Below are 18,235 nucleotides of genomic sequence, written 5' to 3' on the forward strand. Positions count from 1 at the left end.
GCAGATGTAGGATGCAATAGTTACGTAGAAATGAAAAGGTTAGCGCAGGATAGGGTGGCATGGAGAGCTGCATCAAACCAGTCTATGGACTGATGACTCAAACACAACAATCCGTTACCAACCCCAGCACAATAATGGCACAAGAAAATGCAACATTTTGCTTGTACCTATATCACAGGTTTTGTCCAGATCCTATCCTAACTGTCCGCACAGCAAGAACCACTCGAGACCAATGATCTTGTCCAGGTTCTATCCCAACCATCTGCACGGCAAGAACCAGTCCAGACCAATCTTGTTTCCACACGAAACTAGAGGCCTAAGGCCGCTTCGCAGCTTCTGCCCCCAGACTCCCTTTGCTTGTCCCTATATCACTGGTCTTGTCCAGGTCCTACCGAAACGTCCGCACAGCAAGAACAACTCCTCACCAATCATGTAACAACCACCACCACCAGCTATTGAAGCACCACTCACTCATTAGTTCCCAAGTACAGAGGTTGGCAGCTCTGAGCACCACTTGCCAACATCCTTCCCAAGAAGACTGCGAGCGTGTAAACGAACTACAGTCATTACAAGCGTGTGAAAGTCTTGTAGACCGGGCTAAAGTAATGATCTGATGTGGTTATGTAGACCAAAGGTATCGGCAAAATTTCACTGTAATATTTGTCCCAAATGGAATATAATAATTCATTTTACTCAAATGAAGTGTAAAAATCTGCAAATTAAGAAATAGTGCAAAATATTTTACTTGCAAGGAATAATATGGATACATACTTTACTACCTTACAAATATTTTTTCTGCTACGTCGCAGCACTTCCGTATGTGTTTTGTCTAACACTTTCGTGTGTGATATCTTTGCTCACTGAAGTTATTTGAATTAACTAGGTGTCGTTTTTTTCATGTTGCTCATTCCTCTGCTTGTGCCGTCTTGTTTCTTTCTTGAGGTCCAGGGCTTGCACCGACGAATGGAAGGGCTATGTCTGAATTATCATTATCTTTGTCCATATGACTAGCACGGGCAGTACAAACAGCAAAATGTCATGATCCCTGGACCAATAAATATATTACTTGTTTGTTGAAAGAAAACAGTATGATCCCTGGATCAATAAATATATCATTTAATGAACGAGTTAGGGCACAAAACGAATGAGCAACAAGAAGAAAACGACACCTAATTCAAACAACTTCAGTGAGCAAAGGCATCACACACAAAAGTGTTAGACAAAACACATACAGAAGCACTGCGACATAGCAGAAAAAATAGTTTTAAGGTAGTAAAGTATGTATCCATATTAGTTGCTCATTCTTTTTGTGCTCTAACTCATTCATTAAATGATATATTTATTGGTCCAGGGATCATGCCATTTTCTTTTCAACAAACAACTAACATATTTATTGGTCCAGTGATTATGCCATTTTGCTGTTTGAACTGCCCACGCTAGTCATATGGACAAAGATAATGACAATTAACAGACATAGCACTCCCATTCGTCGGTGCAAGCCCTGGACCTCAAGAAAGAAACAAAAGACAGCATGAGCAGCGGAATACAACACAAAGGAGTCTTGTCTATGGCTCTAATTACGTACACATATTTCTCTAGTAATGACGGTATTTATTAATTTACAGTGGATTTTTCATTTTATTGGTGTAATAGGAATTATTATGTTCCATTTTGGACAAATATAACAGTGACATCTGGTTAAGGTACACAAGCCGGCTATCGCCAGTTCACTCGTAGGAGCAGTCACATGCTGTTAAATATGTTCATTAGGGTACAAGGAAGTAGAGGTACGAAAATACTAGGCTTTTATCAAATGAAGCATCACCCCACCAGTTTCCTCAAATGCTAGGGTGGCTCTTTAATATGCACCCCTGACTATTTAGATAAAGAGGCATCTCATCAACAGTTGGTACCCTAACATGATTAACAAACGTGTAAGCTAATAACTAGCGTGCTAGCAACAAAAGCATCAAGCTGCCAGAATCTGCAGTGCATGCACTAGTAACTCACCTGTGGTGTGTGTGAGAGCAAGTTCTACCCTCTACAACTTTCCTAATTAAAATGAAAAAGATGTGTTCCTATCCCGTGAAGATATATATTTTTTTTGCTATTTGTTTTACGTCGCACCGACACAGATAGGTCTTAAGGTCGGTCTCCACTGATTAACATTTAACAACATGTTAAATAACTGGTGACATTGTCAACATGAAATGTTAAATGTTGAATACTCTTTAACATTGTGTCCACACTTAATAAACACGTTAAACTTGACTTCCTTTCTCTATATACAGGTAGTTCATTATATCAGTTTGTGGTAATACATTTAGCTGGTGTCTAGTATTTTCAAACAAGGACAATGGACTCAGATGAAGAGGATTACCGGGTGAGTTGGTCGTGCGGTTAGGGGCACGCGGCTGTGAGCTTGCATCCGGGAGATAGTGGGTTCGAATCCCACTGTCGGCAGCCCTGAAGATGTTTTTCCGAGGTTTCCCATTTTCACACCAGGAAATTGCTGGGACTGTACCTTAAGGCAACTGTTGCTTCCTTCCAAATCCTAGGCCTTTCCTATTCCATCATCGCCATAAGACCTATTTGTGTCGGTGCGACGTAAAGCCACTAGCAAAAAGAAAAAAAGATGAAGAGGATTTTGACTTTGTTATTGCCACTGTTGCTTCATGTTATGATTTAGAAATGCAGTTTTAGGCACATTTCCTCCCCTCATCCTGCTCATTGCTTCAAAAGCAAACCACTTTGAAGTATAAACATCGTCTGCTCCCGCCCCCGACTTTTCTGAATTTTTTACAATTCTCGACTGTACTGAAAGAAGAGGGACTTTTTTTTTTTCAATGCACCCGCGGGAACAGTTATAGATAATTTCGAGTTCCTGGAAACTTTAGAATCACAATATTGTAAGCATATTATTCCTAGAAACTGTCGGCTTTCTTTGCTTTATCTCTGTATTCCTTTGACGAGACATGTCACAAACAAGGTCCACATATTATATTTCATTAAGTCCAGACTAATCTCCTCACTCCACTCCATTTCTGACTAAATTTTAGTACCGGTACAGTACAGAAAGAACGACATACGTGCGCGTACAGTATTTGCAGCTTATAACAAAGAGAATGAGTATTGCGGAGTGTTGTAACTATAATCCTACTTCACGAGAAGAACGTCGTTTGCATTGTTTAGGCTATCTGTTGGACTGGAAACAGCAAGGAAGTTGCCGAAGCTGTGCCGACATCTTGCGAACAATGAATTGACTTGATGTGTTTTCCACATGGAGCGGAAAATACGCCATGTTAAAAGTGTTAACCTCAACATTCTGAGTTAACATGCAAAGTCAATTAGAAGACACAATCACAATATACATGTCAATTGTAACATGTTGAATTTAATATGTTGGTGTTAAATGTTCATCAGTGGAGACCCGCCTTTATGGCGATGATGGGACATGAAAGGCCTAGGAATGGGAAGGAAGCGGCCGTGGCCTTAAGGTATAGCCCCAGCATTTGCCTAGTGTGAAAATGGGAAACCATGGCAAACCATCTTCAGGGCTGCCGACAGTGGGGTTCGAACCCACTATCTCCAGGATGAGAGCTCACAGCTGCGCGCTCCTAACCGCATGGCCAACTTGCCCGGTCCTTGAAGAATAAAACTGGACCACATTTTCTGGGGGAAAACTCTTGGAAAAACATATCCACACCCAAAAAGAATTCTAAAGCATTTGCCTGCTGTAAACACATCAGTGGTGGTATAATTAATGCATACACCTCAATAAAGTTCCACCCCTTAGACCTTGGTTCGCCCAGCACATACACTAAAATTACAATTCAGATTAATTTGACTCATTACTCATTTAATATCATATATTGCTATCCACCATTCAAGTATTTAATTTGCATGCTTTTTATGAATTAGATAAACACTGTATCTTACCTGTGATACACCTTGGTCCCAGCCTTTGATTACCTCACCCTTTCCTAAACGAAATTTAAAGGGTATGTTCCTGTCCCTTGAAGAATCAAATTTTACTCCATTTTCTAGTGTACCTGAAAACAATACACGAAATAAATTTACAAATACACATCAGTATCATGATTGTTAAACTGTGCAGATATTACTTCAAAAATAATTAGAAATGTACCGGTATAGTGCACCACCACAGTCTGCCCTGTTTTGGGGTAGGTCTGACCTGAAATGGGAAGAAACACCAAAAAATTAAGACATTTCCTAATTAGTTAAAAATAGAATCGCCCCAGAACTCATCTCCGGTATAACAGCTAACTGGATACTCGTCAATCTTCAAAAATGAATATGCCTCGAAAAGTATATTATTCATGTGGATAACCTTCGATATCTATGTATTTAAAATAAAAACAGAACACGAGGGCTGGTAAATACGTTCTGTAATTTATAATGATTGGAAAACGCAAAGTTCGCTAATGAACGACAGATCACACAACAAATCTATCGGGAAGGTCAGATAAATATGTCGTGTATTAGAAAAAAAGTACAACGATCATAACGAATTTACCATCTCCAGGTGAAATTGATTCCACTTCCACACCCATGGCTCAAAAATAATGGTTGACTAGCTTCCCTCCTGTTTAGCTACAACTGGCTACCACCGCTGACTGCACCGAAGTTGCTCCAGAGATGCAATAGGCTTTTCTCAAAGAAGTTACTAATGCCCTACATCTCCTTTGGCCGTGATTCTGAGAGCGCCCATTTACGTTCAATATTTGCTGGTGCAAAAATTTCGGTCAACCTCAGTAGGTTCAAATATATATCTAACAAGAGTTTAGAATATATACCGTTCAGAATTTTAAAAAGAATAGTATTTCTGTACTGGTCTTGTCCACAGTAAGAAAAAAATGTAATTTATAATTTCCCGTCAACTCTGCCTGTCTTTCTACATGCATTTATATAAAGAGAAAATAGCTGAACAGAAATGAATGAAAATCAGTATGGATAACGTAAAGTCGCGGAAAAAGACGGTACACTGCGGAATATATCAATAAAATTATTCACGCTGATTAAAGTGGTAGCAAATACACTAGAGAAAATACGCGACACTACGGATTTCGCCTTACTAAAATGGGAGACAATTCGAAGGTGGCGCTCCTTGTGACTTGACCTGAACAAATCGCGCTAAATTCAAATATCAATGGAAATGTATATACGGAAAAGATAAATAAATTACGTCTAGAAAGAAAGTGTTATTGAGATATTAACTTCGAAATTGCTAAAGCAATTCTGGATAACAGATGAAGAATTATATAAAAGGTTATTATTCAAAGACTGAAATTAGACACATAAACAAGATATGAAATGGGCTGCTGTGAAATGGCTTGATCTTTCATTTATGCATTGCTTCTTTAGCTTTAGCATTCCTGCCTGAACTTTTACAGTTGGATTTGTCTTTTTTCTCATTTAAAAAACATTGTATCATCACATCAAGACACTTGTCAATAAAAATATCGGCACATTCCTTACACACATGATGCAATGAATTAACAATTAAAATCTGGACAATTTTCCTCATATATGAAGACTACTAACAGAAAGAAAATATATAAAATCCCGGCTTTAATCTGAGAAGAGGGATTAAAGAAAGAAAAGTATGAAAATGTTGTCGATAGTGATGCTTTGAGGAATATTAACGTACAATTAGAGTAAAAATGTAGCATACCCTTGGCTGTATAGTCGAGGATTTTTAAAGTCGCTGGCCTGGAAATGATCTGAACAGATCTTATAATACTTATATAAGCGTAACGTCCCTTCTTTCTTGTACACCTTATCCAAATCACTTCTGTGACATTTCAAAATCCACCGATCACACCTACAACAACACATCGATATTGACGGTTAATTGCTGCACTATAGAATAAAATATGCGTGTAACATTTTATGCCAGTTAAAATATGGGTCGAGTAGGTCAGAAGATTATGAAGTACTATAAAAATCTCTGTCACTGGAAGAATATATATGCAAACACAATATTACTTACATGTTCTTGTCACGAGGGAACCTGAAGAACGACCGCGCATTTTTCTCTACTTCGTAATTACTACAGCCAAACACAGCACATACCTTTCCTCTCATGTTGAGAGGAGATATCAATGATTGACACACACTACTATTTGTTTATGTCAACTCACTGAAAACGCATAAATAACACCAAAAACTTCACACAAACATACACGTGCTCTTATGAGAGAATCAGTACTGTTCAGGTCTATCCGCTAGAGTGAGCTCCAGTAGCTGTCCCTCGATATCTCGCTCAGTGTCGCGTATTATCTCTACTGTATTTGGAGGTAGTTAAGGAGAACATTTAAAATGTAATTGGCCATGTTATTAGTGGTTCTATCGAAAAATACTACATAACAAAACTTATAGAGGATACAAATTCCAATTATTTATACATATTACCGTGCACCTCTGATAACAGAGATATTCATGAATTTAGACTTATTGTGTTACGTCTATATCAACGCAGAGCCACGGGATGGGTGAACGGAAGTTAAAGAAAATCAGTAGGTAAAATCGGGGAATTAAGATCTACAGTCCAGGCTATACATCTTTTTTTAATAATTAGCTTTATGTTGCACAGGCACAGAGAGGTACCAAAACGACGATGTGATAGGGAAGGGTTAGGAGTGGGAAAGAAACGACCGTGGCCTTAATCAAGGAACAGCACCAAATTTCTCCTGGTGTGAAAATGAGACACCATGGAAAACCACCTTCAGGGCTTACAATCAATCAATCAATCAATCAATCAATCAATCAATCAATCAATCAATCAATCAATCAATCAATCAATCAATCAATCAATCAATCAATCAATCAATCAATCAATCAATCAATTCACCAGAATTAATACTCCCCCTCCTACCATTCCTATCCTGTCTCTACGATACAACCTCCAATTCCGTGAGAAAATTTCTGCATCCATTATATCAGTTTTCGCCCATGATTCAACTCCTATTACAATATGTGGTATGTGGTATATATATATTCCTTTCTTTACAATACTTGTACAGTTCAACACTAACATTTTTATGTCATCCCTACTTTATTTCCAGATCTCTGTACCCTTATCACCGCTCCCTAGACAACCCTGTTTGACTGAATGTACCTCCCTATTACCCCTCCAAACAAATATCCTAACTAATACGTACCACTGTGGTTTAAGTGAACGTCATCTGAGCGCAGAACCTTATCTCCTACTCACCCATTAGGATCTAGCAATTTCACTCCCAGTAGCAGTGATGATTAGATCAGGAGTATTCAATGTTGCGTTTAACAATACTGTAGGAACTAGGATTTGTTGTACTCAATATTATTGTGGCGGTTGCTGCCACAGATTTGTAGAAAGTGGTAAAAGTGTTGCCAATCACGTTCAGGTTGAGGAGAAGAAAATTTATATTTTTTGCTAGAGTCTACTTCTGGTGATTAAGATTCCACTACTTGAACTTTCTTAAGGGCATTTATCCCTCCACCTCTGCGATGTTCAGAGATACATATGTCCGCCAAGAGACGTTTGTTTTGAGAGGCTACGCCGTCAGATGGTATGACCTTCAATCCGATACCATTCGGAGATCACGGCGTCGAACAGTTTAGTTCAGATAGTCACCACTGGTGTAGATGATGACGTGGATGATGGGATTTTTTGAAAAAACGTGTTACCAATAACCAAGCCATTTGCCTCGGTGAAATACAAATTTGATTTCTATCATTATTTCGGATACCGTAGCCATTTTAACCAAGGAAGCTATAAGCATCCCTCGTGTGACCAACATGCCAATTGAGATCACCACAGTGAAGTTGAAACTCATCTTAGCCATCTACAATATTACAAGATTTCAGGCTTTACCTACGGATTTCTTTCACACATGCAACGTCAACATTTCGTTCCTACAGTATCGCTGCTAGTTCGCAGCTACCTCCAGTAAGAATCCATATGTAGAGGGTGGCGATGCGTAAATGTGGCCTGCGTAGTGTTATCTTCTTTAACTAGTTCCACCCTTGAACCAGTAGCCCTTGTCCATTTCTTGTGTCTGTCAGGCGAGACGTCGTCTTTGGGGGACTCCCAAGAATTATTAGACAAAACTGAAGTAGATATGACCCATGGGTTAAGACGGAGTTACCGAGTGGCCTGTAGCCACAGCTGGGCATTTATAATTTTAGAGCTACTGCAACCAGGAAATTAGCCCGCTCATAACATGGTGAACAGCTGCCTATCGTAGGCTTCTCTAACATGGAGAACAGATGCTTTTCGTAGCCACTCCTGACATGGAGAACAGACGATAAATAAGATATATGCCCATAAGTTATGGATATTATATTTTACGCTTATTAATCCCGAGTAAAAGGATGCCAGTTCCTGCAGCAGCACCGTTACGAATTCCAGGTTCTCTACCACACCAGATATTGTGGACTCCAGTCATAACCCTGAGTAGGGGCCCTCCATATTTATGATCCCTGAAGTGAAGGTGTCCCTGTACTATAAAGCCCCCAGTAGTAGGACTGTCTGTTGGACCACGGGGTTGTTTTCTGAGATAATTTCACCAGTTCAAACTTCAGTAGGACCCCTAAACGAAACCTGTAGACTCCCTCTAGTGCTTGACAGGCTCCTCAGAGGGTCTAATATATAGCATATTATACAGTACGTGGACAGAAAGGCCCATCAAATCAGTCCTTGGTGGCAGATCGTTTGATTCCTCATTAACTATGATTTTTTATTTCGTTGCATAGTCCGAATCAACGCCAAGCATCACTAACAAGGACATTTTGTTCAAAGGTGTACACTGGATATGATGGTGATGTTTGTAGCAAGAGTCTTATTGTGAATATCGAGTGGCTACCAGTCCATATCGACAAGGAATTTGGAATTGTGAAGATGATTATTAAAATGAGAAAATAATCGTACAGTAGCGCGCACTGAACCACATCCACCCCAGCACTGCTTGGGTAAAGAACTTTGTATTTTTATTATTCCTTAGAACGCTTTTTATAAATTTTAAATCTGCTATTATCTAAGCCAAATATAGCTGTCTTGACGATCTGCTCGGACTACCGCAGTTCAGCTTCTCCAACAAGCTGGGGTTTCTTGCCGGCGAGAAAGAGAACTACCCAAGCAAAATTTAAGTAGCTTGGATGACGCATTCCCTTGAAGCTTTGTTGTCCTTGAAGCTGTGACCCCTCCCCAGACTGCAATTTACGGTAATAGGCCAGCTATCTTAGGTAGGGCCTGTTAGTTTTAACACTTGAAACTCGAAGTGTTCACCGCCACACTAGAGGCTAGAATAGAGCCTGTTTATGAAATCAATTTTAATATCGAAGAATATATTGTATTTTTGGATTTCGGGTGTATAAAGTTTCGAGCAATTCATTGATGGCACGTGTACAGTATATTTCCTGTTATTGCATAAAAATATTTAGGTTGCCTAGCATGAACAAGAGCTAAGAGAATGTTGTATCTTGTTGTCTGTAAAGGCCGGTCTCCACTGATTAACATTTAACACCATGTTAAATTTAACATGTTACAATTAACTTGTATATTATGATTGTGCCTTCCAATTGACTTTTCATGTTAACTCAGAATGTTGAGGTTAACACTTTTAACATGTTGGCATGTTTTCCGCTCCAAGTGGTAAACATGTCAAGTCAATTCGTTGTTCGTGAGATGTTGGCACAGCTTCGCCAACTTCCTTGCAGTTTCCATGTCAACAGATAGACAAACGACGCAAACGGCGTGCTTCTCTTGAAGTAGGATTATAGTTACAACACTCCGCAAACTCATTCTCTTTGTTATAAGCTACAATTACAGTACCGGTAGGCGCACGCGTGTCGTTCTCTCTGCACTTAACTAAAATTTATAGTCAGAAATGGAGTGGAGTGAGGAGATTAGTCTGGACTTAATTAATGACATAATAGAAAGGCTTTGTTTGTGGGATGTCTCATCAAAGGAATACACCGATAAAGCGAAAAAAGCCGACAGTTTCCAGGAACTCTAAATTATCTATAATTATTCCCGCGAGTGCTTCGAAAAAATCTAGCGTACCTCCGCTCCTAGTACAGCCGAGTATTGCTAAAAAATCTGAAAAGTCGGAAGTCGGGGGCGGGAGCGGACGAAGTTTATACTTCGAAGAGGTTTGCTTTTAAAGCAATGAGCAGGAAGATGGGAGGAAATGTGTATAATAAAAATGCATTTATAAATCATAACAAGAAGCAACAGTGGCAACAACAAGGCCAAATCCTCCTTATGTGAGTCCATTACCCTTGTTTGAAAATACTAGACACCACCTAAATGTATTACCGCAAATTGATGTGATGAACTACCTTTATATAAACAAAGAAAGTCAAGTTTAACATGTTCATTAAGTGTGGACACAATGTTAAGTGAAAAAGTATTCAACATTTAACATGTTGTGGTGTCACCAGTTAACATTTAACCCTTTTAACATTTAACATGTTGTTGCTAAATGTAAATCAGTGGAGACCGGCCTTAATGGTGGTATATTGTGAATTTTTGCATTGTTCCTTTTGGATTACAAGTGAAGTATTCGTGAGTTTTGTGGCATTATTCATGAATACACAGTGTGTTATGCGTCATGACGCTGTAGATTAAATTATGATGGTGTCGTTAAATACCCTGAAAATTAATTTGGATATACACTGACTGACAGTGACAAGGAGGAGTGGTTCGAAAGGGATGAAAGTTGGGGAAAAAACCGAGATGGCATGAATGAATAATTGATGTTTATTTCAAACCGATATGCAGGTTACACAATGCGCACGGCATCGACTCAGTAGGATGTAGGACCACCGGGAGCGGCGATGCACGCAGAAACACGTCGAGGTACAGAGTCAATAAGAGTGCGGATGGTGTCCTGAGGGATGGTTCTCCATTCTCTGTCAACCATTTGCCACAGTTGGTCGTCCGTACGAGGCTGGGGCAGAGTTTGCAAACGGCGTCCAATGAGATCCCACACGTGTTCGATTGGTGAGAGATCCGGAGAGTACGCTGGCCACGGAAGCATCTGTACACCTCGTAGAGCCTGTTGGGAGATGTGAGCAGTGTGTGGGCGGGCATTATCCTGCTGAAACAGAGCATTGGGCAGCCCCTGAAGGTACGGGAGTGCCACCGGCCGCAGCACATTCTGCACGTAGCGGTGGGCATTTAACGTGCCTTGAATACGCACTAGAGGTGACGTGGAATCATACGCAATAGCGCCCCAAACCATGATGCCGCGTTGTCTAGCAGTAGGGCGCTCCACAGTTACTGCCGGATTTGACTTTTCTCCACGCCGACGCCACACTCGTCTGCGGTGACTATCACTGACAGAACAGAAGCGTGACTCATCGGAGAACACGACGTTCCGCCATTCCCTCATCCAAGTCGCTCTAGCCCGGCACCATGCCAGGCGTGCACGTCTATGCTGTGGAGTCAATGGTAGTCTTCTGAGCGGACGCCGGGAGTGCAGGCCTCCTTCAACCAATCGACGGGAAATTGTTCTGGTCGATATTGGAACAGCCAGGGTGTCTTGCACATGCTGAAGAATGGCGGTTGACGTGGCGTGCGGGGCTGCCAACGCTTGGCGGCGGATGCGCCGATCCTCGCGTGCTGACGTCTCTCGGGCTGCGCATGGACCCCTCGCACGTGCCACATGTCCCTGCGCCAACCATCTTCGCCACAGGCGCTGCACCGTGGACACATCCCTATGGGTATCGGCTGCGATTTGACGAAGCGACCAACCTGCCCTTCTCAGCCCGATCACCATACCCCTCGTAAAGTCGTCTGTCTGCTGGAAATGCCTCCGTTGACGGCGGCCTGGCATTCTTAGCTATACACGTGTCCTGTAGCACACGACAACACGTTCTACAATGACTGTCGGCTGAGAAATCACGGTACGAAGTGGGCCATTCGCCAACGCCGTGTCCCATTTATCGTTCGCTACGTGCACAGCACAGCGGCGCATTTCACATCATGAGCATACCTCAGTGACGTCAGTCTACCCTGCAATTGGCATAAAGTTCTGACCACTCCTTCTTGGTGTTGCATTTGCTCTGTCTGTCAGTGTATGTGCGAGTGTATAGTGGAAAAGCCTTGAAAAGCCTTCCTCAGGTAGACTTTTCCACGAAAAATGCAGCCTTATGAAAGAAGGTAGGCCAACTCCAGATTTACCAGGCTTAACAAAACAAGTAAAAGGTTTCACTAGGCACTTCACTGCTTCTTCGTACGAAAAATATATTTGGTTGACAGACTACACCAAAGTGAATGCTCTGTTCTGTTGGTCTTGCCTTCTTTCTGGTAAAGACAGAAACAGAATCTGGACTAAAACAGGGTATATTAATCTGGGAAATATTACCAATGCAGCTGTTTCTCACGAAAAGTCTATAGGACGTATCAGAGTACCTTATTCTCTTAGCGTCATTTGGTAAATTTAGAGTGGACACACAACTGGATGACAAGCTCAAACAGGGAATCACATTTCATAACGAGTTTAAAAGAAAACAGGGAACTCTTGAAGCGTTTCGTTAATGTTGTGTGCTTTTTATGTAAGCAAGAATATCCTTTCTGAGGGCATGACGAGTGAGAAACCTTAGTTAATGGAGGTAACTACATACACTGCAGAATATGACACTCTCTTGAAAACCCACTTGAAGACATCCACAGCTTAAGGGGCGTATCAAATAGAATTCGTAATGATTTAATTGATGCAGTGCAAAGCTCGTTGCTGGAAGAAATACTGAATTGAAAAAGCCAAGTTTGTTTCATTTTTACTGGACGAGACGACTGATGTTTCCAACACTGCACAAATCTCCGTTGTTCTAAGTTATGTTTACAATGAGCAAACAAAGGATAGATTTATCGGGTACAATGACGGCAGTGAAAACAGAATAGCTTTAAGCATTTCAGAAATCGTAAGGCAATATTTGACTGAGTTTGACTGTAATAACAAGTTAATTGAGCAGTCTTACTATTGAGCTGCTTCACTGGCCGGGCATAAGAATGGAGTGCAAGCTCTATTTATTCATTGCTATGCGCACTGCTTAAATCTAGTTTTGTCCCATACTGTGAACAAGTTGTCTGAATGCAAAATATTTTTAGCTCTCTTAATGGTATCACTGCTTTTTTTTTCACGTGCACCCAAACGTGCTAAATTCCTGGAAGAGTATTTGCAGAGAAGATTTCCTAGTGTTTCACATACTTGGTGGAACTATACAAAGAGGATAATGAGCACCGTGTTCAATCACAGAAGTGATTTGTGTCAAGTTTTTTACTCAATGCTACGCAATTCCCTTGAAATTGAGAATGAAATTTTAGATCCAGTAAAACGTTACACCCTCACGCTGAATGATTTCACATTTTGTTGTCTCCTAAGGACATTTAACAAAATATTTGATTTCACTGATGTTCTCTACAATATCCTCTATAAGGAAACTTTCGACATCATTCTCTGACGGAAAAAAGGTGATGAAACTCCTACAGATGAATAGACTTAGAGTCAACAGGCCTAAAATTGCTAACAAGGGTCCTGACCAAGCGAATAGAGGGAATAATAGATCCATTCAGCGCGTCGGCCTCTCACCGCTGGATACCGTGGTTCAAATCCCGGTCATTCCATGTGAGATTTGTGCTGGACAAAGCGGAGGCGGGACAGGTATTTCTCCGGGTACTCCGGTTTTCCCTGTCATCTTTCATTCCAGCAACACTCTCCATTATCATTTCATAGCATCTATCATTCATTAATATATCACTTTGGGAGTGGCGACCCCATCGTAATAACAGCCTATATATGATTCATTCATTACATCCCTGACCCGGTCAATGACTGGAAAACAGGTTGTAGGTTTTCATTTTTCATCTTCAATAGATCCTTTGCTACCCGAGGAACAGTTCGGGTTTAGAAAAGGAAAGTCCACTATCAAGGCTATGGAAAATCAGCTGGGACACATCAAATCTACGTTGGAAACACCAGGAGGAAAACTCAAAGTGATATTTGTAGACTACTCGAAGAGTTTCGATTTAGTGAACAGGGAGATCCTAGTCAAGAAGCTGGAGAAATTGACGGGAAGGTCTAACATGACAACGCTTATATCAAATATATTAGCTGAAAATTATGTACAAATGGATGATGGGATAGACGTATCAGAGAGGATACCACAAAAAATTAGGGTCCTCCAAGGAGATCCACTGAGTCCAATCTTGTTTAACGCCATCACATGCGATGTAGGGGTAAAGTTAAAAAAATTACCAATGAGAAAGTGTATATCTACGCGGATGTCATGGCGATCGCTTCAGAGAACGTCGATGGACAGCAACGAGCAATGGATTTACTTGTGGAATGGGCAGAAAAAATGAAATCTGCATAAACGAGGACAAAACAGAAATGATGATTTTCAGGAAGGGTGGTATATTCGCGAAGGCTGGCCAAATAATGTGTAGAGGATCGCGTCTAAGAGGAGTAAATAATTTCAAATATCTAGGTCTAACTCTGCAAACAAGTAGGCATTGCTTCCGAATACACATCAGATCCAGGGTTGTTGCTGGGATCAGAGCAATGAACGACATATGGAATATTACCCTTATTGCAGTAGAGACAGCTATGCAGCTATTTAAGGCAAAGGTAATACCTGTGCTGACATATGGTCTTGAATTCATAGGAGAGTACCTTACTAACAAACAACTGGAGGAACTGGAGAAAATCAAAGCTCGCTACCTCAAAAGAGTCCTGGGAGTATCATAGACAACCCGATCGCGGTTAGTATATGAGCTAACGAGGGAAACGTACCTGATAGGGGACCTGCGGAATGAGCTGATACTGCCAGTTAATGCGGTATAAGAGAAACTTCTAAAAGATCTGAAAGCCAAGAAAATGGAAATTTGGGATTCCTTCTACACTACCGAGGCAATGATGGACAGAAGGTGGATGGGTACAAGGGTACAAATTACCAGCTGCGCCAACTCGCTACAAGAATGGCGGTCCATGGTTTCCATTTTAAGTTGTGCTCAGAGAAGAAATTCCATGACCCAAGTGATCAGTGTGTGTGCAAGCTCTGTGGTCAAATCTGCGGGCGATATCAAGACCGACTACAATATATCAGACCAAGACCGACTCCAATCCTCAGACCGTAATATAAGAAAAACATGGCGGCCGAAGTAGCCGAATTGCTGGTATTGGCTAACACGAAAATATCACGTGCATTTTATATAAACGGCCGTAATTTAATATGATAAATGTAACATCGTAAGGAAAATCACTTTTACACGTATGAAATCGCTTTGCCAACAAGTACGCATCACATATAATCAACTAGAATCACATATATTCTACTAGAAAAGAGACCAACAAGCTGATTATTTAGACATTTCAATTCGTCAAATAACGTTTTCTCTTAGATTTCACTTCGCTGGATAGATGAAAACACGTGATAAAACTGTCAAAATGATATTTCTAACATCATTTTGAATGTTTCAAAATAAATTAAGGTGCAAAATTCCTCGATTTATTCGCTCTCATGAGAACTGTGAAACACAAACATAACTTGTTGCCTGAGTTTTGAAGTGGTAGATAATTTCTTAAATTCACCACCCAATGAATGGGAATTACACCCGAAATCATAATGTTATTCGTTTTACGTCCTACTAACTACATTTTTTACGGGTTTCGGAAACGTCGAAATGCCGAAATTTAGTCCTGCAATAGTTCCTTTACGTGCCAGTAAATCTACCGACACGAGGCTGACGTATTTGAGCACCATCAAATACCACCGGACTGAGTCAGGATCGAATCCAGCAACGTGGGATCAGAAGGCCAGCTCCTTAACCGTCTGAGTCACTCAGATCATTGCTAGTTTTTTGCTAATTGCTTTACGTCGCTCCGACACAGATAGGTCTTATGGCGACGATGGGACAGGAAAGGTCTAGGAGTGGGAAGGAAGCGGCCGTGGCCTTAATTAAGGTACAGCCCCAGCATTTGCATGGTGTGAAAATGGGAAACCACGGAAAACCATTTTCAGGGCTGCCGACAGTGGGGTTCGAACCTACTAACTCCCGAATACTGGACACTGGGGCACTTAAGCGACTGCAGCTTTCGAGCTCGGTGTCACTCAGATCAAGTACACCCGAAATGATTATGTTAACATGATGTTAATATAATGTTGACATATGGCATAACAGCACTTCACGCAATGATAGTAACCTTAGTAATGAAACGTTCAGACACTAAAGATATAGCCTAATAGGTTTTTACCCATTAAATAACATGAGTGGAAAAACTCTATTGACTAAACATTGATATTTAACCACATGCACGAGCTTCAGTTCGGCACAGTCTGCTTGATAACTGATAGCCACAGCATGAATCGGAAGGTGTTGGTAGTGTAAAACCCTACGTTACAAACCCAACTAATCCCTCTAAGTCACTATTTCTTTTGTGTAACAGTATACAGATTGCTCCATCTGTCACACTTATAAGTTTTGTTATACTCCAAGATCCAGCCAAACATTTCCGCAGGCAAAGCACAGATTATTGTAAAATACACTTGCACCTAAATCACTAGACACTTTGAAGCACATAGACACTGACGGAATAACACAATATCAATTATATTCTATCTAAGTTAATATATTTTGAGGAACACGAATAGTTTGGAAGTAGAGAACTAGATTTCCTAACCTCAGACCTATTCTCAAAATGATGTATGCACGCTACGGTTCTGCCATGGACTACAAAATAATCACGATGTATATTCCTAATCGATTTCTCTTCTAATGTTCTATTTCGTAGGAAACTTAAGAATAGTTGTATGAGAGGCATTGCCATAGTTAGACTAAAAACTGGTCCTCCTAGTGCACTCATGTTTTTAATGAGTAAAAATACGATCAAAACAAGCACATTCTCACATTACTGCGTATAATTACAGATCCTATGTACCCACCGACTCATATAAATACACTCGCACACTTATATTCTACAAAGAAACTAACATTTATCGTCAAATTTAATAAAATTACACCGACTACATACGATAACAACAAACCAAAACAAACCCACATTTCCAACAATTTCGGCTACTCGATTCGCCATCTTTGAACGATCGAGAGTAGCATTAAGGTCTGAGGATTGGAGTCGGTCTTGATCAGACCTTAATGTTACTATCGATTGGGAGGAAAATGGCGACTTCGTGGGCGAGCTTTTGAGACATGTTGTTGGTTCATATCTGTGTTTACATTCTGTTAAAAGAGTGTTATTTTGATCGAGTTATTGAAGTATAAAGTATATGTTTGGTAAAATAGTAATCTATAACGGTTTATCAGTATGGTGTTTTGATAGAAGTTTATTTGATGGTATTTTTAATGTATAATAGTGTTTATATTGCCGTGCTGGAACATAGCACAAAATGGGTCGTTCCTGCTGCGTTCGTGATTGTAGATCTAATTATACCGTTGCTGAAGCTTTTAAATTCCCTGAAGATAGATCTCTACAGGAGAAATGGATAAGGAATATTCACCCGGAAAATTTGGAAGTCAAAGACCAAACTATCGTAGGCTATGTGTGTAACCAAAATTTGTGGTTAGGGAAGATCTCTTTCCAACCGATAATGGTGAGTCTATTCGTTTTTGTTTTCTTATTCAGTCGGAGTAATTTCATGTAAGTTGACAATAAGTATTACTTTCTATGTAAAATAAAAGTGTGTGAGTGTATTTATATGGGTCAGTGGTCATTAAGATCTGTAATTATACGCAGTCATGTGAGAATATGTTTGTTTTGATCGTGTTGTGAACCGGATTTAAATCGAACTATGGCAATGCCTCTCATACATCTATTCTTAAGTTCGATAAGGAATGAAACATTAAGAGAGAAGTGGATCAGGAACATACATCGTGAATATTTCTACAAAACAGTAGTGTGCATATGTCATCTGACAGTAAGTCTGAGATTAGGGAAAACTATTTTTCTAATTCTAAATGGTAGACCTATTCGTATTCTTCTACCAAAAAAATCATTTAGATAGTGATAATTGATATGGTGTCTATGTGCTTCAAAGTATCGTGTGATTTAGATGCAATTGTATTTTGAAAAAATCTCTGCTTGCCTGCAGGAACATTTGGCTAGATCTTGGTGTATAAGAAAACTTATACTGTGACAGATGGAGCAATCTGTACAGTTACACAGAAGAAATAGTGACTTGCAGGGATGGTGGTGGTGGTGATTATTGT

At 40.3% G+C, this 18,235-nt stretch overlaps 1 protein-coding gene across 1 annotated transcript in view; it reads right to left on the reverse strand.

Annotated features, from left to right (window-relative positions):
* The window catches only part of Fkbp12 (peptidyl-prolyl cis-trans isomerase Fkbp12), a 49,178-nt gene extending 44,491 nt beyond the window's left edge, over nucleotides 1-4,687 (reverse strand). The window contains exons 1-3 of the mRNA XM_067150354.2: nucleotides 4,538-4,687; nucleotides 4,148-4,195; nucleotides 3,940-4,052 (exon numbers count right to left, since the gene is read on the reverse strand). Coding sequence (XP_067006455.1) covers nucleotides 3,940-4,052; nucleotides 4,148-4,195; nucleotides 4,538-4,574 — 198 coding nt within the window. The 5' untranslated portion in view covers nucleotides 4,575-4,687. The remainder of the gene's footprint in view (nucleotides 1-3,939; nucleotides 4,053-4,147; nucleotides 4,196-4,537) is intronic.
* Nucleotides 4,688-18,235: the final 13,548 nt, after the last annotated feature.

This window comes from Anabrus simplex, chromosome 6 (assembly GCF_040414725.1).
Source record: "Anabrus simplex isolate iqAnaSimp1 chromosome 6, ASM4041472v1, whole genome shotgun sequence".
In the NCBI taxonomy this organism is placed as follows: domain Eukaryota; kingdom Metazoa; phylum Arthropoda; class Insecta; order Orthoptera; family Tettigoniidae; genus Anabrus; species Anabrus simplex.